Below are 25,817 nucleotides of genomic sequence, written 5' to 3' on the forward strand. Positions count from 1 at the left end.
AATGAGAATGGTTGATTGACGTCTTTGGAGCAACAACTTGGTGCTAAATACTGCCCAGCATCGATTTTGTTGGAGTGCTCTGCCCCACCCTGCTCTATTAGGAGGTCTACATTTGCATGTTAAAAGCAGCAGAGCAGCTGCATCCTGGGGAGGAGGCTCTGTCTCTCCTGCAGCTTGTTGAGATAGGAGAGCCTATGACACTGGCAGGCTGCTTGCAGTGTGCCAACAGCTTGGCCAGCGAGGCCCTGCTCATTAGCTTGATGGAGTGTGCTGTCTCCCAAGATGGGCAGTCCTTCTGCCAGTACATGGTGTTGGCTGAAATGCAGTCACTTGGCCTGGAGAAAAGAGGCTTGGCAGGGGTAGAGGTTGGAGTTTGGAGGGGACTGGTGGGAGAAAGTCACTGACAACAGCCCCCGGTTATGGCTGAATTAGTTATGAAGCAGCTGAACTGGCAAAGCCAACATGGCAGCCAGACTGGCAGCTCCATGGCACCTGACTCTGTCACCTGCCAGTGGCTCACCACATGCTCCCGCCCTTTGGTTTTGTTTTTCTCAGCTCCTGAAGGGAAACGATCCTCGGGCCTGACAGCTGTTTGGGTTGCTCGAAATCGGTTTGCTGTCCTAGATCGGATGCACTCAGTGAGTCAAGACTAAAAGGGGAACCTAATTTGGGGAGTAGGATAGCAGTGGCTTTTGTATTGCAGAATAAAGAGCATTCCCCCCCCCACCCCTTATTCTCCCCTGAGCAGCTGTAATCCTTGTGTATCAGCTCTACCTCTATCCTTAGCCCTATCCCAATCCCCCTGTGGAAAAATGGCCTTAAAATTTATTTGATTGGGTTACTGTGGCCCTGGGCTTAAGAACCAAGCTAAAGTCACTCTTGACGACATCAAATTTGAAAAAGGTGGTCTGGATGAGGAGTTGACCTTATCCTCCTACCTCCATTGGTACTTAAAATGTAATAGGCCCTAAACAAAATAAACAACGCTCTCTCAAGAAAATATTTAACAAATTTAAGCCCAGAAGTACTGTTCTCTTTCTTCGGTTGATTGAGGAATTAAGACTTTATTGGGGAGCTCCAGTGGCGCAATCGGTTAGCGCACGGTACTTATATAAGACTTTATTGGACTTCTCAGAATATTTCAGTTGAAAAGAAAAACACAAAATAAAAAAAGCTATCAGGGCCCTTGGAGGGAATCTTGGTTGGAAAGTCTACCAAGACTGCTGATTGACCTGGACAGGAAAAAAGCACATAAAGCCTCGTTTATTGAAGCTAAGAAACAATGGCTTAGGGACATGGTCAGCTGTTGTCATTTTATATACACACTCTTCTCTTAACCCCCCTCTAACTGTCATTTCAGCTTCTGATCAAGAATCTAAAGAATGAAATCACCAAAAAGGTTCAGGTGCCCAACTGTGATGAGATCTTTTACGCTGGCACAGGCAACCTCCTGCTTCGAGACGCAGAGTCCATCACACTCTTTGACGTGCAGCAGAAGCGGTAACGTGTCAGGTGCCCTAAGCAGACAGGCGTGTAGTGGGGGAGAGTAGACATTCTTAGTGGGAGCTTTTTTCCCCCAAGTGAGTTTGCCCCTTGGCTTGATCACTTCTTGTGCTATGATTCCAAACTGTGTTTCTACTCTGTGACTCTCCATCCTGTACATATGCATAACCTTGTAACTAGGAGCTTATTTATTTTTAGAACACCAACCTGAACAAAGAATGCTCTTGGGATTTAGAATGCTAGGGACTCAGGGATGAAAAATGCAGTTTCTGTACTTGAAGGAGCTTATAGTCAAGTGGTAAAAACAGACATACACAAATCCCTAATAATGGAAATAAGGCCATGTATTATTACATTAATGAGGGAGTTGAAGAAGGAGGAAGTGTACAAGGTGAGCTAAAATGTTTAAGTCACTAAGCTACAATACAGAGAATGTCTCTTTGGTACTCTTTAAGAAATTGAAGTTTACATTAATTTGGAGATGGAAGAAGGTAGGTCTTAACCTGGGACAAAGGAATCAGGTGTACTCATGTTTGCCCTTCTCTTTCGGTCCCAGAACTCTGGCATCTGTGAAGATTTCCAAGGTGAAATATGTTATCTGGTCAGCAGACATGTCCCATGTAGCTCTACTGGCCAAACATGGTAAGTCTTCTTTATATCCACCCTGATGTGGAAACCAGTCCTTCCCTCCCTATCCCTGCAAGTCCACTCACCCTATCTAGCAGAGCACTCATCCCCTTTGCCTCTTACAGCCATTGTGATCTGTAACCGCAAACTGGAGGCTCTGTGTAACATTCATGAGAACATTCGTGTCAAGAGTGGGGCCTGGGATGAGAGTGGGGTATTTATCTATACCACAAGCAACCACATCAAATATGCTGTCACCACTGGGTAAGTCACTTATCTAAGATACAGATTGGGAGAAGGTGGCTTCTTGAAATCACTGTCCTGTCTCAAGAGATGTAACTGAACTCCTCCCTGAATTTTCTTCCTGGAAAAGCTCTGTCTAAACATATTAGACATACATGTGCTAGGGGCATCTGAACATTCTTTGTTCAGCTCTTTTAGAATTGTGAAATACGACACAAATATAGAAAATGATACAGATGTTATAGAGAGAGCATAGCAAATAGTTAGGTAAACATCTGTACAACTGCTGCCCAAGTCAAGAAATGGAACAGTTCTGACACCCCAGAAGCCCTTTGCCACATGGTCATTATTGATGACAACCCCCTTCATTCTCCACCCAAAGATAACATTATTCTGACTTTTATGTTAATATCTTCTTTTCTTTTCTTTGTGATTTTACCACTCAGTTTGTGTCTTAAAATAATATGACTTATATTTTTCCTGGTTTTGAACATCATGTAAATAAAATCATACTGAATATATTATTTCATATTTTGCTTTGTTCAATATTTTAAGATTCATTCATCCATGATGTAGCTCTAATGTTATTTATTTTCGTTGTTGTATAATATTCTATTATATAAATATACCACATTTTATCAGTTCTACTCTAGAGGAATATTTGAGTGATTTCTAGTTTTGGGCTATTATGGGACAATGTTCTTTTAAATATTCTTTTACATGTTTCTGGTGCATATGCACATATATTTCTCTTAGGTATCTACCCAGAGCAAACACTGCTGGGTCATAGAGTATGCATATCTTTACATTTACTAGGTAATGTGAAATTGCTTTCCAAAGTGGTTGTACTATAAAAGTTTCCTTGCTTGTCATCTTGGCCAGCACCTTCCTTTGTCAGACTTATTTTTGTTTATCTGGTGGGTGTATAACAATATCTCATTGTAATTTTACTTGGCTATTCTCTGATTCCTAATAAGATTAGGCAACTTTTCATTTGGCCATCCATCAGGATTTCCTCTTCTTTGAATTCCATTCACATCCTTTCTTCTTCTTTTTAATGAGTTATCCTTGATCATTTGTAGGCGTTCTTTATATACACTTGACTTTTGAAAGCTGTGGCTAGGGGCACCACTCCCCACGAAGTTGAAATTCCTTGCTTGACTTTCCAAAAACTTAACTACTACCAGTAATAGCCTACTGTTGACAAGAAGCCTTACTGATAATGTAAATAAGTTGATTAACACATATTTTGTATGTTATATGTATTAAATACTATAGCCTTTAATAAAGTAAATTAGAGAAAAAATTTTATTTAAAAAAATCAAGGGGAGAAAATACATTTACAGTATTTATTGAAAATATCTTTGTAACTAGACCTGCATAATTCAAACCCGTGTTGTTCAAAGGTCAACTGTATTTGAGTATCAGTCTTTTGTCAGGGCTCTGTATTACAGATATTAGTATCTCCTCCCATTTTGTGGCATGTCTTTTGACTCTCATTATGATACCTTTTAATGAGCATAAGTTCCTAATGTAGTTGAATCTGCGAGTCTTATCCTTTATGGGTATTGAATTTTTTGTCCTATTTAAAAACTCTTTATTGACTCCAAGATCATAAAGGTATTCTTTATATTCTCTTGTAGAATTTTTATAGTTTTGCCTTTCATAGCTAGGTCCATCTACCTGAAGTTGATTTTTGTGTATGGTTTGAGGTAGAGGGGATTCAGTATATGCATTTAACACTATAAGTTATCCATCAAATATTATGTTATACCTGTAAGTTTTAATTTTGTAAACTTTTTCTTTTCATTCAGTTTAAAATATTTTATGCTTTTTATCATTTCTGTGTGTGTCAGAACTCTTCACATCAATCTCTCTTCTACTTTCTCATATACCTTATAAGGAAGGAATTAATTATCCATAGTGGCCTAGTGATTATATATCAGAACTTCAGTTAGGTCGGATTCCTATTGCCATGTCTGTTAACTCCTAAATTAATAGTTTATGAAGAAAGATCACACTATTTGCTCTATCTTTCCCACTTCATAATAAAGAATAAAATAAATAAGCATGGCATTTAATTCTATTCTATTTGAATCACTTCCCATCTATACCATTGTGCAAATGGCACCGGACAAAAGGATAATGAGAAGATAAAAGGCTGTGTCTAGGCTTGTTCCATTTCTTTATAGGCTGGATTTTTCCCCTCACTCACTGAAAGTTGTGCTCTCTAACTCCTCTTAGGGACTATGGGATCATTCGAACTCTGGATTTACCCATCTATGTCACAAGGGTGAAGGGCAACAACGTATATTGCCTAGATAGGGAGTGTCGTCCTCGTGTGCTCACCATTGATCCTACTGAGTTCAAGTTCAAGCTGGCCCTGATCAACAGAAAATATGATGAGGTATGAAAGAAGAAAACATGCTAGGAGTATTGAGATGGGAAGCATTCCATTTTTCCTATAAGTAATCTCTATTTCCTGCCCTACCCCACCCCAAATGTCTAGGTACTGCACATGGTAAGAAATGCCAAACTAGTAGGCCAGTCTATTATTGCTTATCTCCAGAAGAAGGGCTATCCTGAAGTGGCACTGCATTTTGTCAAGGACGAGAAAACTCGCTTTAGTCTGGCACTGGAGTGTGGAAACATTGAGGTGAGAACAATCCTCCTATCTAATAAATCAGTAATATGCAAATTGACCATCACTCCAAGACACAAGATGGCCGCCCCCAGTGGTCACAGATGGCTGCCCCCATGTGGACACAAAATGGCCGCCACAATATGGCCTGCAGGGGAGGGCAGTTGTGGGCAGTTAGGGGTGACCAGGCCAGGAGAGGAGGGCAGTTGGGGGGATACCAGGCCAGCAAGGGAAGGCAGTTGGGGGGGGACCCAGGCCTGCAGGGGAGAGCAGTTGGGGGGGACCAAGCCTGCAGGGGAGGGCAGTTGGGGGACCAGTACTGCAGGGGAGAGCAGTTGGGGGGACCAGGACTGCAGGGGAGAGCAGTTGGGGGGACCAGGCCTGCAGTGGAGGACAGTTGGGGTGGGACCAGGCCTGCAGTGGAGGACAGTTGGGGTGGGACCAGGCCTGCAGTGGAGGACAGTTGCGGGGGACCCAGGCCTGCAGAGGAAGGCAGTTGGGGGAGACCAGGCCTGCAGGGGAGGGCAGTTGTGGGCGATCAGGCCAGCAGGGAGGGCAGTTGGGGGATACCAGGCCAGCAAGGGAAGGCAGTTGGGGGGGACCCAGGCCTGCAGGGGAGGGCATTTGGGCGGGGGGGGACCAGGCCTGCAGGGGAGGGCAGTTGGGGGACCAGTACTGCAGGGGAGAGCAGTTGGGGGGACCAGGACTGCAGGGGAGAGCAGTTGGGGGGACCAGGCCTGCAGTGGAGGACAGTTGGGGTGGGACCAGGCCTGCAGTGGAGGACAGTTGGGGTGGGACCAGGCCTGCAGTGGAGAACAGTTGCGGGGGACCCAGGCCTGCAGAGGAAGGCAGTTGGGGGAGACCAGGCCTGCAGGGGAGGGCAGTTGTGGGCAATCAGGCCAGCAGGGAGGGCAGTTGGGGGATACCAGGCCAGCAAGGGAAGGCAGTTGGGGGGGACCCAGGCCTGCAGGGGAGGGCATTTGGGGGGGGGGACCAGGCCTGCAGGGGAGGGCAGTTGGGGGGACCAGGACTGCAGGGGAGAGCAGTTGGGGGGACCAGGCCTGCAGTGGAGGACAGTTGGGGTGGGACCAGGCCTGCAGTGGAGGACAGTTGCGGGGGACCCACACCTGCAGAGGAAGGCAGTTGGGGGAGACCAGGCCTGCAGGGGAGGGCAGTTGTGGGCAATCAGGCCAGCAGGGAGGGCAGTTAGGGGTGACCTGGCCAGCAGAGGAGGGCAGTTACAGAAGATCAGGTCTGCAGGGGAGGGCAGTTGTGGGCGATCAGGCCAGCAGGGAGGGAAGTTAGGGGTGACTGGGCCAGCAGAGGAGGGCAGTTAGGGGTGACCAGGCTGGCAGGGGAGGGCAGTTAGGGGCAATCGGGCCAGCTAGGGAGCAGTTAGGTATCGATCAGGCTGGCAGGGGAGTGGTTAGGGGGTGATCAAGCTGGCAAGCAGAAGCAGTTAGGGGCAATCAGGCAGAGGCAGGCGAGCAGTTGGGAGCCAGCAGTCCTGGATTGTGAGAGGGATGTCCGCCCAGCCATTTAGGCCCGATACCACTAGGATCGGGCCTAAACAGGCAATCAGACATCCCTCAAGGGATCCCAGATTGGAGAGGGTGTAGGCTGGGCTGAGGGACACTCCCCCGCCCCACCCCCCCCATCCCAGTGCACGAATTTCGTGCACCGGGCCTCTAGTGTGGTTATAAGCTCCGTATCAATGTGGAGAAGGTAAGGGTTAGGGTGGCATTGGGAAGGCATTATTCTGGGCTTGCTTCTTTAGCAAGTATAATAGAATTTGGGGGTTTTTTTTAGTTGTTAGATATAACCATCTTTCTGTTGCTATTTGCCCATCTCTACTTTTTCCTATCTGCTTCTGCCACAGCACTTCTATTGATTTCATGCTCAGTCTGAATTCAGTAAATTTAGAATAGGGGCAAGATAGCATGGGATTAGAAAAATCTACTTTCTTGACATTTGACTTGCTGATTGGCTGCTTAGATGAAAGAGTACTTATTAAATATTGGGCCCTAGAGTCTGTAGGCATTATTTTTTTAAATATATTTTATTGGTTTTTACAGAGAGGAAGGGAGAGGGATAGAGAGTTAGAAACATCAGTGAGAGAGAAACATTGATCAGCTGCCTCCTGCACACCCCCTACTGGGAATGTGCCCGCAACCAAGGTACATGCCCTTGTCTGGAATCGAACCTGGGACCTTTCAGCCCACAGGCCGACGCTCTAGCCACTGAGCCAAACCAGTTTTGGCATGTAGGCATTATTTTTAAATGAGGAGAGGGCTTAGGAACGTAGACTTTTCAGTTTAGAACTTCCTTATTTTATTATTTCTTCTGTCTTTCCTAAAGCCCCTGTGGATCTTGAGACTTGGCAAGTAGGAAATAACATAGCTAAGAAAGATTTGGCTCTATGGAATCAACAACTGCTAAGAAGTAATTTTGTAAAAACTAAATTTCTGATGACAATGTGACGTAATTCTTCTATCCATGGCTCCATATGGGGTTATATTTGTTGATAGGATTTCCAGTATAATTAGACTGCAAGTTAGGCGTGATTGAAAGTTCCTTGGGAGATTTATTTAGAGGCAAACACTGACTGTAGTCCCTGGCTTGGAGCCACAGTGCCCATCCTGTTAACTCTAACCCTGAGGATTCTTTAGATTGCTCTGGAAGCAGCCAAAGCACTGGATGACAAGAACTGCTGGGAAAAGCTGGGAGAAGTGGCCTTGCTACAGGGGAACCACCAGATTGTGGAAATGTGTTATCAGCGCACCAAGAACTTTGACAAACTTTCCTTCCTATATCTTATCACTGGCAACTTAGAGAAACTTCGCAAGATGATGAAGATTGGTAAGGCCCCAGAAACTAAGGATGGGAAGAGGGGTTCTTGGGGGAAGGAGGAAGCTAGAGAGGAGAGAGAGAATTTAAGAGAGAAGACCTAACATGGTGTCTCTTACTGACTTGGTACAGCTGAGATCCGAAAGGACATGAGTGGCCATTATCAGAATGCCCTGTACCTGGGTGATGTGTCAGAACGGGTGCGGATCCTAAAGAACTGTGGGCAGAGTAAGTATCTATCCAGACTCACCTGTTCCTTTGGGGCCTTAGGAAGTATTTTCTCTTCATGGTGATTATTCAGGTGTAGTAGAGAGGGATTTGCCTTCATTGTACAGTTTTTCAGAAGAGACAATATGCTCCTACCACGCTCAGATTTTCTTCAAAGCCAAATGGAGGCACAGCCAGAATATTCAGTCTGTCCAAGCACTCTTAGGAAAATATTTAATAGTCATGGAGGCGTTAGAATTTGTAAAAGGTCCTGGAGCAGGCACCCTAGTTAATGCAGTTGGTTAGATGCCATTGGAATTTTATTCTTTTAATTCAGTTCCGGAGGTTTTGCTCATTTATTTATTTTTTGTTTATATATTCAAAGGATATTTTTTTAAATGTCACTATATACCAAGTATTATACTAGCATGTGAGATACATCAGGGAACAAGAAATGTACAAGATGTGGTTTGGACCAAGGTGCTAGCAGTGAAGGGGTGAGCAATGGTCAGATTTAGTGTATAAAGGTAGAATCAACATGGTTTATTGAAGGACTGGATGTGGGATGTTTAACAGAGGAGTCAGCAGTGATTCCCAGGTTCTCATCAACAATGATAGATCTTAAAGATAAGCAACTGTATTAGTTATCTGTTGCTATGTAACAAATTGCACCCAAACTTAGTAGTTTAGAACGACGAACATTGACTGTTTTCATATGCAACATGGCTTAGCTGGGTGCCTTTCTCAGAGTCTCATGAGGCTGCAATCAAGGTGTTGGCCAAGCTGCAGACATCTCAAGGCTCACGTGGGGGAGGATCCGCTCCCGCACTCACTACATGGCTGTGGGCAGTCCTCAGGTCCCCACTGGCTGTTGGTTGGGAGATGGCATTTTTCTGCTTCTCCATAGTGCAACTCACTCCCTCAGAGCAAGTGAACAAGAGAGGGCACCCGACATGGAAGTTACAGTATTTGTATCCTACTCTCAGGACTGGTGTCTCATTACTTCTGCCATGATGTTCTAGTCATTAGAAGCAAGTCAATAAGTCCAGCCCACACTTAAGGGGATGGGATTATGCAAGGACTTGAATACCTGGAGGCAGGGATCACTGGGGAGGCACCTTTGAGTCTGCCTACCCACAGCAGCATTCACTTGGAAATGTACCTGAACCACAAAGTCTGATTTCTCTGCAGAGTCACTGGCTTATCTCACAGCGGCTACCCATGGCTTAGATGAAGAAGCTGAGAACCTGAAGGAGACATTTGACCCAGAGAAGGAGACAGTGAGTCTTTACATGAGTGTCTCTGATTAACTCTGAAATCTTGGGACGTTTGTGTTCTTTTTAATCCTCATCCAAGGAATGAGGCTATTTTTCCCATTGATTTTTAGAGAGTAGAAGGGAGGGGAAAGAAAGAGAGAAACATCGATGTGAGAGACACATTGATTAGTTGCCTCCCACATGCACCCCAACCAGGGGCTAGGGTCAAATCTGAAACCCAGATACGTGTTCTTGACCGGAAATCAAATCTGCGACTCTCCAGTGCGTAGGCCAACACTCTAACCACTGAGAAACACAGGCAGGGTTTGGGACATTTAAAATATGTTTTTATTTATTTATTTTGTTTTATTTTGTTTTTTGAGAGAGAGAGAGAGGAAGGGAGAGGGATAAAGAAATAGAAACATTGCCCTGACTGGTTTGGCTCAGTAGATAGAGCGTCGGCCTGCAGACTGGAGGGTCCCAGGTTCTATTCCAGTCAAGGGCATGTACCTTGGTTGCGGGCACATCCCCGGTAAGGGGTGTGCAGGAGGCAGCTGATCAATGTTTCTCTCTCATTGATGTTTCTAACTCTCTATCCCTCTCCCTTCCTCTCTGTAAAAAATCAATTAAATATATTTTTTTTAAAAAAAGAAATAGAAACATTGATTGGCTGCCTCCTGCTCCCCCCTACTAGGGATTGAGCCCATAAACTGGGCATGTGCCCTGACCAAGAATTGAACCCGTGATCTCTGTTCATGGGTCAACTTAGAGCCACACCAGCCAGTCAGTCTTGGGGCATTTTAAACCTACAGATGTCACCGTCCTACCTGAGGGCCTATAACCATCCCCTACATGATTCCTGAGAGTTGTTTGCTTTTAACCTTCTTCTACCTTTCAGATTCCAGATATTGACCCTAATGCCAAGTTGCTCCAGCCTCCTGCACCTATCATGCCATTGGATACCAATTGGCCCTTATTGACAGTGTCCAAAGGGTTCTTTGAAGGCTCCATTGCCAGCAAGGGTAAGTGCTCACTGCTCCCATATCGTTTTTGTGGTTTGTTTTGTGGGGAACTGTCCTGGAGAGTTCCATCAGCTCTCCTCTCCTTTTCATCTGTCCTTTTTTTCTGTATGAAGCCTCATGGAGCACTGAGATGCCAGAGTTATAGTACACTGTTTTAAAATCTAAAAAACATTATGAGATCCTTAACATCTGGAAAATAGGTGGGGAAAAAGAGAGATGTCTTAGTCCATGCTTCTAACAACCACTATTAGCATTTGGTGTATTTCCTTAGGTTTTACCATATATATAGTATTCTCTCCATTCAGTATTTTATCACTCATGACGTACAATGTTAAAAGTACAAATTCAGCTACCTCAAATTCTGTCATGTGGGTATATGCAGATGTGTGCCACCATACCCACCCTTAACTCTCCTCCTGTCTTCTTGGATATGTCTACTAAGTCATTTCTCCTGACTTACAGCTTAAATGGATCTTTAGGCATTTTGCTCCCAGCTCTGCTCTTTGCTCCATCTTCTCTAACCAACCCTATGTCCTCGATTAAGAGGCAGTTTTTGGTAGCTGGAAGGCCAGTTGTTTCCCTCTCTTCTGTTCCCTCTCTCTGTGAAACCTACTACTGAAAGCATAATTTATATATTATAAATAATGAACAAAAACAATAAGGAGACAGAACCTTATCACCTGCTTTTGTAAGGATTCAGCTTGTCTGCACAGGAGGCCACATCTCACACTTGCCTGACTATAACCAGCTTCTTTTTGTCCTTTGCCTTTGCAGGGAAGGGAGGAGCACTGGCTGCTGACATAGACATTGACACTGTTGGTACTGAGGGCTGGGGAGAGGATGCAGAGCTGCAGCTGGATGAAGGTAAGAATATTATTCTAGGACTGGTCTGAGCAGATGCGCCCCCTGGAGTAGGCTGTGGGCAGTTCTGCAGGGTTCCAAACCATGGGACTAATAAGGATCTCAACATTTTGCTTTCCTTTGGCTAAGATTTTGTCACTACAAGGATCTATTCTGAGCTTGGACTTTCCTTACAGATGGGTTTGTGGAGGCTACAGACAGTTTGGGAGATGACGCTCTTGGGAAGGGACAGGAAGAAGGAGGTGGCTGGGAGGTAGAAGAAGATCTGGAGCTCCCTCCTGAGCTGGTATGTGGAATTCTTACCCTTGTAAAGTTCTCCCTCTTGTCCCTGTGAAAGCCAGTGGCCTTATTGCCCTCTCCACCATCACCACCCCTGTCCTGAGGTCCCCAAAAGGAAGGGGGTCTACACCCTCCTAATATGATGCTTTATCTCCCATTCTACATAATAAAGAGCTAATATGTAAATTGACCGTCATGCCCAAGATGGCCGCCCCCATGTGGTCACAAGATGGCCGCCACAAGATGGCCGGCAGGGGAGGGCAGTTGTAGGCAATCAGGCCAGCAGGGGAGGGCAGTTGGGGGTGACCAGGCCTGCAGGGGAGGGCAGTTGGGGGTGACCAGGCCTGCAGGGGAGGGCAGTTGGGGGCGATCGGGCTGGCAGGGGAGGGCAGTTGGGGGTGATCGAGCCGGCAGGGGAGCAGTTAGGCGTTGATCAGACTGGCAGGGTAGTGGTTAGGGGGTAATCAGGCTGGCAGGCAGAAATGGTTAGGGGCAATCAGGTAGGCAGGCAGGCAGGCGAGCTGTTGGGAGCCAGCAGTCCTGGATTGTGAGAGGGATGTCCCAGATTGGAGAGGGTGCAGGCTGGGCTGAGGGACACCCTCCCACCCCGTGCATGAATTTCATGCACCGGGCCTCTAGTTTGAAAGAAAGAAGAAGGAGATAATCAGGGTTATGCCAGTAGCAGCTTATGAAAAGGCAACAGGCTTTTTGTCAGCAAGCTTTTGGTATATAATTTTGTTACTTGTGAAGCTGCTCCTATTTTGAGTGTTTTTTCCCACAACCACAACCCCTCTTCTCCAATAGAGACTGGGAACGAGGTACCAAGCTCTGTTAAGATTTATCAGGACAGAATGCTTGAATGGCTTAAAAAGTGGCTCACTTACTGTTTTTCCCCTAGGATATACCCCCTGCAGCTGGTGGGGCTGAGGATGGGTTCTTTGTGCCCCCCACCAAGGGAACCAGCCCAACTCAGGTAAGCAGGGAAACAGCCTGTGGGGATGAGTGTTTCTAAGCTGGCTACCACTGATTGATGTGTAAGGAGTGTTGATGCAGAGTAGGATAGTTTGGGAAGAGTAAGAACAAGATTTCACTTGGCTTGGGTTTTCTGTTTTTTTGTTAGATCTGGTGCAATAACTCTCAGCTTCCAGTTGATCACATCCTGGCAGGATCTTTTGAAACCGCCATGAGGGTAAGTCTTAAAGTAACTTTGGCTTTTGTTCAGTGTGTCTCAACTAGAGTCCCAGGGAGATGGTTGACTCACCTTAACCAAATGGAAATTATCCCACCCACAAGGGCAGAGGCATGTACTTACCATGGAAACCTTTGGTCTTGACTGAAGAAACTTGTCTCATAAGGCCTTCCTCTTACCTGCTTTCCATTTGGCTTAGTCATCTCCTAGGTCTGTGGTCGGCAAACTGCGGCTCGCGAGCCACATGCGGCTCTTTGGCCCCTTGAGTGTGGCTCTTCCACAAAATACCACGGCCCAGGCTAGTCTATTTTGAAGTGGCATTAGAAGAAGTTTAAGTTTAAAAAACTTGGCTCTCAAAAGAAATTTCAATTGTTGTACTGTTGATATTTGGCTCTGTTGACTAATGAGTTTGCCGCCCACTGGCCTAGGTGAATCCTTCCAGCCATCTTCCACTCATTTATAGCCCGCTTTCTGGCTCACAGCAGTGAAGTAAGCATCCCTTCATGAACAGGTGTATGTTTTGAACACTAAACGTGTGTTCAGTAGCCATGATAACAGCCACCACAACTGCAACAACTAACGTTTATTCACTGTGTGCCAGGCACTATCCTAAATGCTTTAATAGGTATTATTAAATGAGGTAGGTCATTTAATAGGTGTAATTTACTGATGAGGAAACGAGTAGAGAAGTTAAATACCTTGCCCGAGGCACTTGGTTTTTAAGTGGTAGGTAGGACAAAAATCCTTATGTTTCTTGCTTCCTGTATTTCAGCTCCTTCATGACCAGGTAGGGGTAACCCAGTTTGGCCCCTACAAGCAACTGTTCCTGCAGACCTACGCCCGAGGCCGTACCACCTATCAGGCTCTGCCCTGCCTGCCCTCCATGTATGGCTACCCTAATCGCAATTGGTAAGGCCCCTTGTTCCTGACTTTTATCTGTTCCAACATGGTTTAGATATTTCAGGTGGTAGCCTCAGGGACAGTCACAATTTTCCAAAGCTGGGGTTTCCTGATAGGAAAAGATTTGTGGCTTGGCACTCTACGCGGTTTGCTTACTGCTTTCACAGTGATTATGTTGCCAGAAAAAGTAGTTGAGTCCCAGTGGGCTCCTAATTATTGTCTGTCTTCTTCCTACTTTTCCACGTGTAGGAAGGATGCAGGGCTGAAGAATGGTGTACCAGCTGTGGGCCTGAAACTTAATGACCTCATCCAGCGGTTGCAACTGTGCTACCAGCTCACCACAGTTGGCAAGTTTGAGGAGGCTGTGGAAAAATTCCGATCCATTTTACTCAGTGTGCCACTCCTTGTTGTGGACAATAAACAGGAGATTGCAGAGGTTAGGAGGGGTCTACTACTTGTCCTAGTCATGGGCACCCCCACATTCTTGCCTTTGTACCATGATCTTCCTTTGCCCCTTCCTTCAGGCCCAACAGCTCATCACCATTTGCCGTGAGTACATTGTGGGTTTGTCCATGGAGATAGAAAGGAAGAAGCTGCCTAAAGAGAGTCTGGAACAGCAGAAACGCACCTGTGAGGTAAGATCTGTGGCCTTCTGAGCAGTAAAGCAGTTTCCTTCCCTTCTTCCTCCATTACGTCTCAATTTTTAAATTCCAAACCCAGATCTCAATCTGGGGAGTAAGAGAAATTTGGCCCCATTTCTGTGAGAAGAGAATGTATTTCTGCACTCTTCTTCCTCATCTCATCTGTCTTCCATACCTAGGAATCAGAAGACTTCCCTGCTTTATAACCAGTCCTGTTTTTATTTGTGTGGTTTTTTTAAATGCATGTGTACCAGCTATGCATGACCTATCTCAACAGTAGCATCAGCCTCTCATGTGTTCCTCTTTCTGTCCACCAGATGGCAGCCTATTTCACCCACTCAAACCTGCAGCCTGTGCACATGATCCTGGTGCTGCGGACAGCCCTCAACCTCTTCTTCAAGCTCAAGAACTTTAAAACAGCTGCCACCTTTGCTCGGCGCCTGTTGGAACTTGGGCCCAAGCCAGAGGTGGCTCAACAGGTAGATAGGAACTCCGTCAGTGAGCATAAAAGAACCAGGTCTGCTCTTACATGGAGGGAGTAGTAGACCAAGGCAAGGGCTGCTGAAATGAAGCACAGAATGACATTCAACAAAAAGAGCCACAAAATTTGACTCTTTTTACTTACTGGCATGGGTACCTCCTGTTGTCCCTGAAACTGAACTAATAACTTACTCAGACATGGCGCCAGTGTGAGAGTGACTGGCAACCTAGAATAGCTCCACTGCACCTGAAAATAACCCTGTGCCTGACCTTGAGCTCCAGATCTCCCAGTACCACCACCACGAACCTCCACATATATGTCCCATTGTGTTCTTCAAGGCATTCTCGGGCAATGGGAGCCAGTTCTAACACAGGCTTGACCCTGATAGTTCTCAGACTTGGTAGAGGAATATGGGTCTAGATCCAGGGAACTTCTTTGGTGTTGAGAAGGGAAAAGCCTGATACCACAGGAATGGTAATTGTTACCCCTTCATGTATGTCCTGCACAGAGGGTGTATTCCGAATTCAGTGCAATTTCATCCTGCACCAAAGAAACTACTAAACCATAACGATGAAATAACTTGAGTTGTGTGAAGCTTTTCGTACTCTTAAATAAAATATTCCTTCCCTCTCTTAGACCCGGAAAATCCTAGCAGCCTGCGAGAAGAACCCCACAGATGCCTACCAACTTAATTATGACATGCACAACCCTTTCGACATCTGTGCTGCATCTTATCGGCCCATCTACCGTGGGAAACCAGTGGAAAAATGTCCACTCAGTGGGGCCTGCTATTCCCCTGAATTCAAGGGTCAGATCTGCAGGGTCACTACAGTAAGTACTGTCCTCGAGAAATGCATCTAGGATATTGAGGGAAGGGGGGGGAGAAGAAGCACAGTGGTCCTTTTTCTCCTGTATTTGCCCCTACCTCCTTGAGGCAGTGTACTGGGTAAAGCTAGAACTTCTCCCACTGCTCTCTGTCAATCACTAACAAACAATAACGAAGCACTTTACTGTGCTTATGGAGGAGTGGAACAAGTAAGCTTTCTAGGCGTCTCAACCTCTCAAACTCCTAACTTTTTCCTGTTTCCTCTTCCACAGGTGACAGAGATTGGCAAAGATGTGATTGGTTTAAGGATCAGTCCTCTGCAGTTTCGCTAAAGCCCCCTTTGTGTGTATAGGGTCAGTCAACATATTCCCCTCAGCCTCCACCCCAACCCCAAGAATTAGTCTGTATGTCCTAGCCTGTTCCTTAACTACCTTTCAAATTGACATTTACCTTTCCCTGCCCTAAGATCAAGTGTTCTTTTCTCTTGTTCTATGGCTAATAAATGTCTAAGCTTGACTTCTTTTATTTTTTGTCTCTGGGGACCTTTCATTCTCTCAGTCTTACAGTTGTGGTCACAGTTGGACTTGCCTGCCCAGCTTAGCTCTTTCAAGAAACAAATGAAAATGCAGTGGTGAACATTTGTTTAGTAAATTCCTTCAATGTTAATCCTTTTCTTCCCTACTACCTTTATATCCTTTTTGTTAGAAAGGAGTGGGATGTAATAAATAAGATAGCATCTTTTACTCCATCACAGCAAACTAAGCCATCCTGCATTTTAAACTTCCAGACAGGTACCCTCTCTGTGCCCAGAAATTTAAAGTCTGAAAAGAAACTGTCTGGTTTTCCAAAAATGTACGTCACTTTATTGTTTTTTTTATAATCATTGTTCTTATTTGTTGTTTCTCACACTAAATAAAGTAAATTACTGCGAGAGTTTTGTGGCTTATTCCATGTTCCTACTTACTCCATGCAGCTGCCCACCAAAGCATATATTTTCTTATATAACTACTTTATATAAGGAAAGAGAACTAAGGGAGAAATAGGTTAATTACAAAAGTAGTAAATACCCATTATTTAAAACAAAGCACACATTTTTCATAGGATATATTAAACTGCTGTGAGAATGGTGGAAAGCAAATAGCTCCCCTGTTCCATTATTGACTGCAACGTTTTGCCTGTTATTAATTTCAGCCAGTATTTATTGAGCACCTATCATGTCGGTCACTGTTCTAGATGTTTTATATGTAATATACATATGTAAGATTAATTAGAGGTAAATACATTAAATTAGGATGATTACAGTACTGATAAAGTATTTTGCTTGCTATGTGCTAAGACTGAGTAGAATAACATGCTGTGTCTTTGATTAAAATATGTATATTTTTGCCCAGCCGGTGTGGCTCAGTGGATTGAGTGTCATCCCGTGCACCAGGAGGTCACTGGTTCGATTCCTGATCAGGGCACATGCCCAGGTTGGGGGCTCGATCCCCACTGGGAGGCATGCAAGAGGCAACTGATCAATGTTTCTCTCTCATCAATGATTCTATCTCTCCCTCTCCCTACCTCTCTCTCTAAAATCAATAAAAACATATCTTTTAAAATTTTGTCTTTTAAAAAAGAGCATAGTCCTTTATATTTTTTTAGCTTTTAAGAGTTGCTTTCTTTAACAAAGTATCCCCAAACTAAGCCTGCCTTATTTTGGTAACACTTTCTCAAGTTATAAACATGCTTTCTGTAAATATATGCAAGTTGGTAATAAATTTTGGCCAAAAAAACTTCTGTAACTTTAAAAATTAAACTATAAAATTAACTTTGCATATAAACAAACATTATTCTGAACTCAGGGATATGAAAAAAGTGAGTTATCCACATTTCTTAAAGCTTATGGAACTGAGGAAACAAAATGGATATATGTGAAATTATTGTGAATATCAGGCAAGAACTTGAAATTGCTCAGTAAACAGTGGAGAGCCATTATGTCCTTAATCTAGAGTGCTATAAAAAATGCTGTGAATTACTGTTTCACAACATTACTCACTATACATTAGAAAGGCAAGAGATGAGTAAATACTGAGATGAGGTGTTAGGAGTATCAGTAGTAAAACAGAAAAGCAGAAGCAAGTTTAAGAACTAATGCAAAAGAAGATCCATGCTTGTTTTCAACTCCATCATAATTTTCTCATTACCATCTAGTATTTTCCTTATTAACATGCTTATTTACCACATTAATGAAAAGCCAATAGAAATGCCTATTATTTTTTAATCATGTGCTTGATATAACTATAGTCATTAGAGATACACATGTAAGCAGTTTGGAATTGAATGAGAAAGTCTGTAATTGTTTCAGGTGTTGGGGAGAACTAGGTTAATCAGAGGACTCAAATTATAGAAGCTTATAATTGAAAAGGAACCTAACGCCCCAACTTTATTGTTACATATTTGTAATCAGGTCTAGAGTGGCAAGGGTTTAAAACCAAGTAATTTAGTGAGAGCACTAGAATTTAGTTCAGAATGGCTTCCACTTGTGCTCGGGAGTATACAGTAAGTTTTGCACAGGTGTGATTTTATAAGTCTGTGCCCTGTTTGTAAAGGAAAAAGGATGTACCAAACCTGGTGCTTTGAAACAGTATTCAGGTGCGTTTGGGAAGCTATGGATGAAAACCATGAAATGACTTCATTTTAATGTGATTTTTCCTTTTTTAAACTTTATAGCACTTTATCCTGACCTCTTTTAAAGACATTTTTAAGATCTTGTGCCATTCTCTTTTTTTTCTTTCTTAACACGTTAAGCGCCAAACCTGTTTTGTCTTCCTTTCCGTTTAGCCCGCGATATCTGATTTCACCGAGATGCTGGCGGCACCAGTGACTGACGAGGTCCGGACGGAAAGTATAGTGTCAGTCACCGGTGACGTGTTAAATATATTTTTATTGATTTTAGAGAGAAAGGGAGAAGGAGAGAAGATAGAAACATCAATGATGAGAGGGAATCATGGATCTGCTGCCTCCTGCACATCCCCTAACCTGCCCTTGACTGGAATTGAACCTGGGACCCTTCAGTCTGCAGGCCTACCCTCTATCCACTGAGCCAAACCAGCTAGAGCTCTTGTGCCATTCTTACTGTGTGTGTATGTCTGGTATTACCTCCAGCCTAATCCCCAGTCAGCTACTTTACAGCTGGTCCTGATTTATCTATCTTCCACTGTTCGGGGTCTTAAACAGTAGATACCGTCTAAGTACAAAATAGATTTGTATCTCGGGCAGTTTATGTATTCTGATAGATCTGAATAGAACCATCCGGAGGAGGAAGGGTTGTCTAGAGTTGTCTCTATGTGAGCCTCCCTAAATTCACTCCATTGGACGTTGGGTTCTTTACAAAGAAAAGGAGATGGATCAGGGAAGGCAGGTCTTACTACCACATTCAAACTGCTCTCTTGCTCAGTTCAAGGCCCCAGAGTAATGTTTTTCCTGCCTGAATTGATTCAACCAACATTGAGTTCTAAGTCCCAGGCCTTAGTGTAACAGTTCTAATGGAGACTAGGAAAAAAGAGATGCCCATTTGATTCCGCATAAAAATGTTCTTTATTTAAGGGTCGGGGAGAGCCAAGCCAACTAAGTGTTACGCCCTCACCTAGGAGTGAGAATACAGCAGTGAAGACAGGAGTAAAATCCTTGCCAGTCATGGCGCTGAAATGCCAGAGGGAGAGGCACAGGCGAAAGGGAAGGGAGGGCAATATAAATAGGTAGAATATATAGTATGTCCGAAAGTGTGCAGGCCAGTAAAACACCTAGCAAAAGATCCCAGTAAGTCCCCCTCCGTTAGCTAAATGGTTCTGACAAAAAGAAAAACAAACCCCACGCCTTCCTGTCCCTTTAAAAATGACTCTGCCCTGGCCCGCCTTACCATTGGTTGCAGAGGCGGAAGGGGTGGGGCGCGAGGTCCGGGAGCCCGCCCCCTACGGTGCAGCGGAGGCAGCAAGATGGCCGCCGCGGAGGGGGACTGTGGGGTTGGGGCCGACGCGGACCGGGAATTGGAAGAGCTTCTGGAAAGTAAGCCCGTCACGGAAAGCCCCGAGGCGGGCGGGTGTGAGGACCCGTCCAGGGCGTGAAGTGGACCTGAGATGCTTGGGGCGGAGCGGGGGAGGCCGTCCCGAGGTTGGACGGGGGCGGAGGGTCTGACGGCGACTCTGAAGAGCATCTCCCGGTCCCCGTCCCCGGCGGCGGGAGCTGGGGAGCCCACTGAGGGCCCAGGCCGTTGATCTCCCTGCCGGAGCGGAAACGGTAACCCAGCGGACGGCGTTTCTGGGTCCCCCCCAGCCCCCCGTACTTGGCTTTAGGAAGTTCTCCGGGTCCTCGGCGGGCTGCGGGCAGCGCTCCCGGCTGGCTTCGCTCCTCACCACCCCTGGCGCCTTCCGGGCGGTGTCTCCCCTCCTCCCGGTCCTTCCACCTTTCTCCCACCAGGCCCCGTCCAGGTCTTCCCTCCTGTCTGAGCTGGAGCCGACTCCTTTCCTGTTATTTTGAAAAACTGAGGCTGAGGAGGTCTCAGGGAAAGACAGCTCACCCTCCTGAGCGAGGGGGATGTCCTCTTCCTTAGCCATGTCCTCCATTCTCTTGGTGTCTTGCCCGGTGCCCTCCCCCTAGGCCTGGCAAGCGGCCTGGTAGCGAGGACACGGGCTTTTCAGGGCAGAGGTGAATATTTTTGTCTTGCCCAGTCACAGAGATGTGGGCAGGCGGGAGGATGAACAGGAGCGGCGGACAGTGCCAGTGACTCTGTGTGACTTGGCGCACAGCCACCCGCGGAGACGGGGCCAGAGGGAGTGTAGGAGCTTGGCCCAGGGAGGGCCAAATTGGAGGATAAGAGAGTTGCATGCCCTTCCTTGGAGTTCAGTCTGTACTAGTACCAGGACCCATGGGAAGGTGGGTGGGGCCGTGTGGCTGCTGCTTTCTTGCCAAAGATTATTTCCTTTAGGGCTCCAGAGTGAGGGCATGGGGGACTGAGGATATTGTGCTCTCTGCTCCTGTTGGATATACAGGATGTGTAGGGTTTGTAGGGAATCATAGAGGGTGGCAGGGAAGGCACTGTAGGTAGAGGTGTTTCTGCAGAATTTGTTTTTAACACTCCTCCCGGTTCTGAGAGAGTTGCCTGTTCTGCTTTAAGCTGTTTTCCCCTCTTTGATTGCAATAAATTAGGTAATGGGGAGGGAATTGGGAGGCTTGCTTAGGAGTGGGCCAGAATAAGGAGACTGAAAAGAAAGAAAAATTTTAGGGAAGTTGGCAGTTGGAAAGATTGTTCTCTCCGTGCTTTGCCCAGAAACACCCTGGCCTTCTATTCTCATCCATCCCCAACACACTTACCATGTCTCTTGTCTCTGAAGGTGCTCTTGATGATTTCGATAAGGCCAGACCCTCCCCAGCACCCCCTCCTGCCACCACGGCCCCTGATGCTTCAGGGCCCCAGAAGAGATCGCCAGGAGACACTGCCAAAGTATAAATTCCACCTGCTTGGGGGGGTGGGGGGGGTGGGGGGGATAGTATGCAGCTCTGAGCCGCGGTGGGGCTGGTCCCTATGGGCCAGAGGGGAGTGGGAGGAGGGTGCCTTGACCTCACATTGTTGAGTGCCCTTGCAGGCCTCAGTCCTTGTGAAACAGGGACTTGAGGTGGAGTGGATCTCAAGGAAATTCTCTGAGAAAAGAGGACATTTAAATGATTGATTTGGGAATGCCACTCCATACCTTTCCCTCTGAGGCCAGTTATCTTTCTTGCTGCCCTTAAGAGAGGTAGTTAGAATGTCCAATAGAGATGGGTAGGAGGGAGGCACTGTGTTTCCCAGAGCCTCTGCCTGTGACGTGTCAGAGGTCAGGTGCAGTGTCGTGCCTAGAGATTCATTTTGGCCACTCTTCCCATGCAGGATGCCCTCTTCGCCTCCCAAGAGAAGTTTTTCCAGGAACTGTTCGACAGCGAGCTGGCTTCCCAAGCCACTGCAGAGTTCGAGAAGGCAATGAAGGAGTTGGCTGAGGAAGAGCCCCACCTGGTGGAGCAGTTCCAAAAGCTCTCAGAGGCTGCGGGAAGAGTGGGTGAGGCGGGGCCCAGACCACTGGGAATGTCTGAACAAACCTCTTACGTCATCCTTGCTGGAGACCACCAAAATTCTTAATAAAAGTTGGTAGCAATCATGATACCACTGCCATGGGGTGGAGAAGGAGATGGGAGGAGGGATGGGAATCCTGCGGATGAAAGGGGTAAGGTAGGTGGAACATAATAGGAAGTTTTATTGGAAGCTGATCGATTCAAAGCGGTAGTGTTATCCTGAGTGTCATCGTGGAGCACAAACTAACGCACAGTCCATGTAGATTTGTGAAAACGACTATGAAGGTAACCATAGAGCATTCTAACATTTGGAGTGCTAGTGACTCACTACTAACTGCTCCATATCCAAGCTGGTAACCAGGTCAGTCTAGGTAAGCAAACAGTTAAAATCGTAAATGACCTTGGCTCTTTTGATCTCTCCTAGGTAGTGATGTAACTTCCCAACAAGAATTCACTTCTTGCCTAAAGGAGACACTAAGTGGACTGGCCAAAAATGCCACTGATCTGCAGGTGAGGGGGGGGAGGTAGGGAACCACAAGGGGCCCATTTTCAGACACTTCACCAGCAGAGTCTCAAAGACAGACTCTTGAGTATCATCTCACTTCTGTCCCTGCTCACTGTTTTGCTACAGGCAAGTTTAAATAGTTCTTTCCCACCCGAAAGGGTAGTAAGCATCCCAAGAAGGCAGTGTACTTGCTCACCTCTCTCCTGTCCTTTCTAGAACTCGGGCATGTCAGAAGAGGAGCTGACCAAGGCCATGGAAGGACTGGGCATGGATGAAGGGGATGGTGAAGGAAACATCCTCCCCATCATGCAGAGCATCATGCAGAACCTACTGTCCAAGGATGTGCTGTACCCATCACTGAAGGAGATCACAGAAAAGGTTTGTGAACTCTTTCTGTCTGTCGTCCTTGTTCTCCATTGTATCAACTCCTGTGGCTACTTTGTCTGCTTAGAGCCTGCAAAGATAGAGAAACTCTGGTATATAACTCCCATCTGTTTTTTTCTCCTATGTTCATTTATTTGGATTGGGGAGAGCTGGAGAGGAGTTGTGTCTCTAAGAGAATAAAGCTTTACCACACTGAGGATATTTAAGGGAGAAGGGGAAATCCTTCAGCTCTAGTTTGCTATAAAATGGTTTGATATTCTTTAATTGTCTGATCAACCCCTTGTTTCATATCTATGTTCAGTTCTCTACCAGGGTTTCACTGAGGACTTACTGGCTTTTTGCTATGAACAACTTAAGAGCAATGTAAATGGTGGTCCCTGCCATGAAAGAGTTTATAGTTTTATTAAAGAAATAAAATACAGGAATAGAAGCTTTTCAGTTACATAGAGGAGCATATGATCAAGTGTGAAATGAATAGTGCAAACTAAGGTCTGGGTGGACCACATCCAACTCTTACTTTTTTTTTTTAATGTTAACAGCCCTCAAAGGGCCGCCTTCGTCGTCGTCGTCGTCGTCGTCGTCGTCATCATGGTGTTGTTGTTGTTGTTGTTGTTGTTCTCCTCCTCCTCCTCTCTCCCCCCCCCCCCCCAACCCAGGCAAGTGTCCTTGACCGGAATCGAACCGGGGACCCTTCAGTCCCCAGGCCAACGCTCTATCCACTGAGCCAAACAAGCTAGGGCAAGCTTTCTTCTTTTTGTTTTGTCTTTTTTTATTTTGTGTGTGTGTGTGTTAATCCTCACTCAAGAATATTTTTCCATTGATATTTTGATTTTTAGAGAGAGTGGAAGGGAGAGACAGAGAGAAGCATCAGTGTGAGAGAGATACATTGATTGGTTGCCTCCCACACACACCCCAACCAGCACTGGGGATCGAGTCTACAACCGAGGTACGTGCCCTTGACCGGAATTGAACCCGGAACTCTTTAGTCTGAGCCAAACAGGCTAGGGACCAACTCTCACATTTTTAAAGGTTGTAAAATCAAAACAAACAAAAAAAGAAAATATGTGACAGAGACCCTATGTGGCCCTTAAAGCCTAAAATATTTACTGTCTGTCCCTTCTTGGAAAAAGTTTAGCATCCTCCAGTGACAAATGCTAGCATAGCCAGGTGATTGGTTGGAGTCATTGCTACTTCTCATGCTGAACTAGCTTGTTTAACTTTTCCTTCTCTTGTCTTCCCCTCTCCTTGGTACTTTATTGTTCTTCATATTCTATTGCCCTTCCTTATCCATTGTTCACCTAATTCTTCCCCACCCATTTTCTCTTTTCTTAGTATCCAGAATGGTTGCAGAGTCACCGGGAATCTCTACCTCCAGAACAGTTTGGAAAATATCAGGAACAGCACAGTGTCATGGGCAAGATATGTGAGCAGTTTGAAGCAGAGACCCCCACAGACAGTGAGGCCACTCAGAAGGCTCGTTTTGAGACAGTGCTGGACCTTATGCAGCAGGTGAGGCCTCCTCCTGCTGTCTGCCCAATGGGGCTGTCAGGTGGGGTGTTTGGTGGAGGACGTATCTGGGAAGGAGCCCAGGCCACAGTGCCAAACCCAGGTGGAAGAGGGAGCACAAGAGAGGCCATACAGCACGGTCCTCAGGAGAAAGCAGAGACCACAGCTCAGATTCTTGCTTTTAGCTGCTTTTGGGGTTTTCTCTGTCTGATGTTCCTCTTTCCTTATTTTCCAGCTACAGGATTTGGGCCATCCTCCAAAAGAGCTGGCTGGGGAGATGGTGAGTATATCTTCTAGATTTTAATCTGAGACCAGGTTTCCAGAATCCTTTAGCCTTTAGTGATTCCACCTCAGGTGATAATTGTGGCTCCTGGGGATGGGCCTTTAGATGCTCTGACCTGAAATAGGAGCAGTTATCTGAGTCCCTTCATCTCTCTCCAGCCTCCTGGCCTCAACTTTGACGTGGATGCCCTCAATCTATCAGGCCCACCAGGTGCCAATGGCGAACAGTGTCTGATCATGTGAAACACCACATGTTTCCTCCCTGATTGCCAGCCATGGGGAACGTCTGGAGAACCACTGGGAGCTGAGGCAGGAGTGTTGTCGCGGGAGTGGTCTGCCCGCTGCCCTCTGTCATCCCATCCAAGATGGTGCCATACCAACTGAGGCTTCTCCCCTGACTTTCTAGGAATAAGGCCTGTTCTGCAGGCCATTTCTGTGAGCCCTTTTGTGGCTTCTGCTGCTAGCAAAGGCCCAGCTACCTACTGGTGAAGGAAGGCATCCCTTGTTATATTTGGCCACGTTGATGTTCACCTTTGTACCCAGGGTCTTTGTGCCTTGTCTCCACTCCCCTTTCTTGGACCTGGGGAGCAGGGACAGAATCTTGGTACTCTATTTCAGTAGTTCTCTTGGGCAGGGCCTTTGGAAATGAATGGGGAGAAACTTAGCCTGGGCTGGAGCTATAGGTCTGTCACCATGCCCTCTTGCCTTCAGGCAGACCTTTCTGAATTCTCTAAAGGGAAAGGAAGTGGAGGCTTTTGCCTCTATTCACAGTAGGGTTGGAAAAGAAGCCTTGGGATTCTCCTCTCTCCAGGTGCTGAGTCCTCAACTCTCTGTTCCGGCAACTCAAGTGGCTACCCTGTTTCTTTCTATAATTCTATGTGGTCAGGGTGAACCAGCCGTGACCCTCCTTTGCCTCTCCTTTTATCTCCCCTCTTTCAAAAGTACCTGTTTATTTCAACCCTTCTCCGAGCCCAAACTGTGACAAGGAAGGGCCCATCCTGTTTCCCCTCATCTAGACCATCTGCCATTCTCACTGGTCCCCTTCTCTCCCTGGCAAACACATGTAATTGTAATGTCAGGTCTAGGGAGTGAATGACTGTTCTTCCCCAGATACATTTTGGCTTATTTGAAACAACTCCTTTGAGTCCTGTGGCTTGATTCGGGAAGTGGTTCGGGAAAGGGTGGGATGCAGCCTGGGTCCTTTTTCCAGACTAATAAATATTTTAAGTGAGGAGTGTTTTTCATCCAGGTCTTTTTCTGGTCTTCCTCAGCTTCTGCACAGAGTGTGAGTAATATTAGCAGAGGAGTTCCACAGAACATTGAGGGCTGGGTTCTGCCCGCCCTCCCCGCTTCCCCGCTCAATCTGTACCTCATTTGGCAAAGGAGACAAAATGACCTTTCCTCACTTCCTCCGAGTATTTCAATCAGAAGCCCTCTCATTTGTATTGATTTTAACGTTTCACTTTACTTTTGTTAATGTGTCTTCTAAATTATTTTTCTTTGAGCTGACCTTCCCCTCCTATGGGAGCTAGG

General features: G+C 46.0%; 2 protein-coding genes across 2 annotated transcripts in view; both read left to right on the forward strand.

Moving 5' to 3' along the window:
• The window catches only part of COPA (COPI coat complex subunit alpha), a 40,105-nt gene extending 23,649 nt beyond the window's left edge, over positions 1–16,456 (forward strand). The window contains exons 14-33 of the mRNA XM_079761816.1: positions 556–638; positions 1,361–1,500; positions 2,060–2,145; positions 2,256–2,394; positions 4,618–4,780; positions 4,883–5,029; positions 7,684–7,873; positions 7,994–8,089; positions 9,260–9,348; positions 10,223–10,346; positions 11,121–11,210; positions 11,384–11,493; positions 12,385–12,459; positions 12,607–12,675; positions 13,448–13,584; positions 13,825–14,011; positions 14,100–14,210; positions 14,534–14,695; positions 15,334–15,528; positions 15,796–16,456. Coding sequence (XP_079617942.1) covers positions 556–638; positions 1,361–1,500; positions 2,060–2,145; positions 2,256–2,394; positions 4,618–4,780; positions 4,883–5,029; positions 7,684–7,873; positions 7,994–8,089; positions 9,260–9,348; positions 10,223–10,346; positions 11,121–11,210; positions 11,384–11,493; positions 12,385–12,459; positions 12,607–12,675; positions 13,448–13,584; positions 13,825–14,011; positions 14,100–14,210; positions 14,534–14,695; positions 15,334–15,528; positions 15,796–15,855 — 2,453 coding nt within the window. The 3' untranslated portion in view covers positions 15,856–16,456. The remainder of the gene's footprint in view (positions 1–555; positions 639–1,360; positions 1,501–2,059; positions 2,146–2,255; positions 2,395–4,617; positions 4,781–4,882; positions 5,030–7,683; positions 7,874–7,993; positions 8,090–9,259; positions 9,349–10,222; positions 10,347–11,120; positions 11,211–11,383; positions 11,494–12,384; positions 12,460–12,606; positions 12,676–13,447; positions 13,585–13,824; positions 14,012–14,099; positions 14,211–14,533; positions 14,696–15,333; positions 15,529–15,795) is intronic.
• A 2,996-nt stretch (positions 16,457–19,452) lies between these two features.
• PEX19 (peroxisomal biogenesis factor 19) lies at positions 19,453–25,516 on the forward strand. The gene is made up of 8 exons (XM_079762203.1): positions 19,453–19,570; positions 20,896–21,005; positions 21,429–21,594; positions 22,032–22,117; positions 22,329–22,490; positions 23,829–24,005; positions 24,238–24,282; positions 24,444–25,516. Exons 1-8 carry the CDS (start codon positions 19,501–19,503, stop codon positions 24,525–24,527), a joined length of 900 nt encoding a protein of 299 aa, XP_079618329.1. The 5' UTR covers positions 19,453–19,500; the 3' UTR covers positions 24,528–25,516.
• The last annotated feature ends 301 nt before the right edge of the window (positions 25,517–25,817 follow it).

Source organism: Cnephaeus nilssonii, assembly GCF_951640355.1.
Source record: "Cnephaeus nilssonii genome assembly, chromosome: 21".
In the NCBI taxonomy this organism is placed as follows: Eukaryota; Metazoa; Chordata; class Mammalia; order Chiroptera; family Vespertilionidae; genus Cnephaeus; species Cnephaeus nilssonii.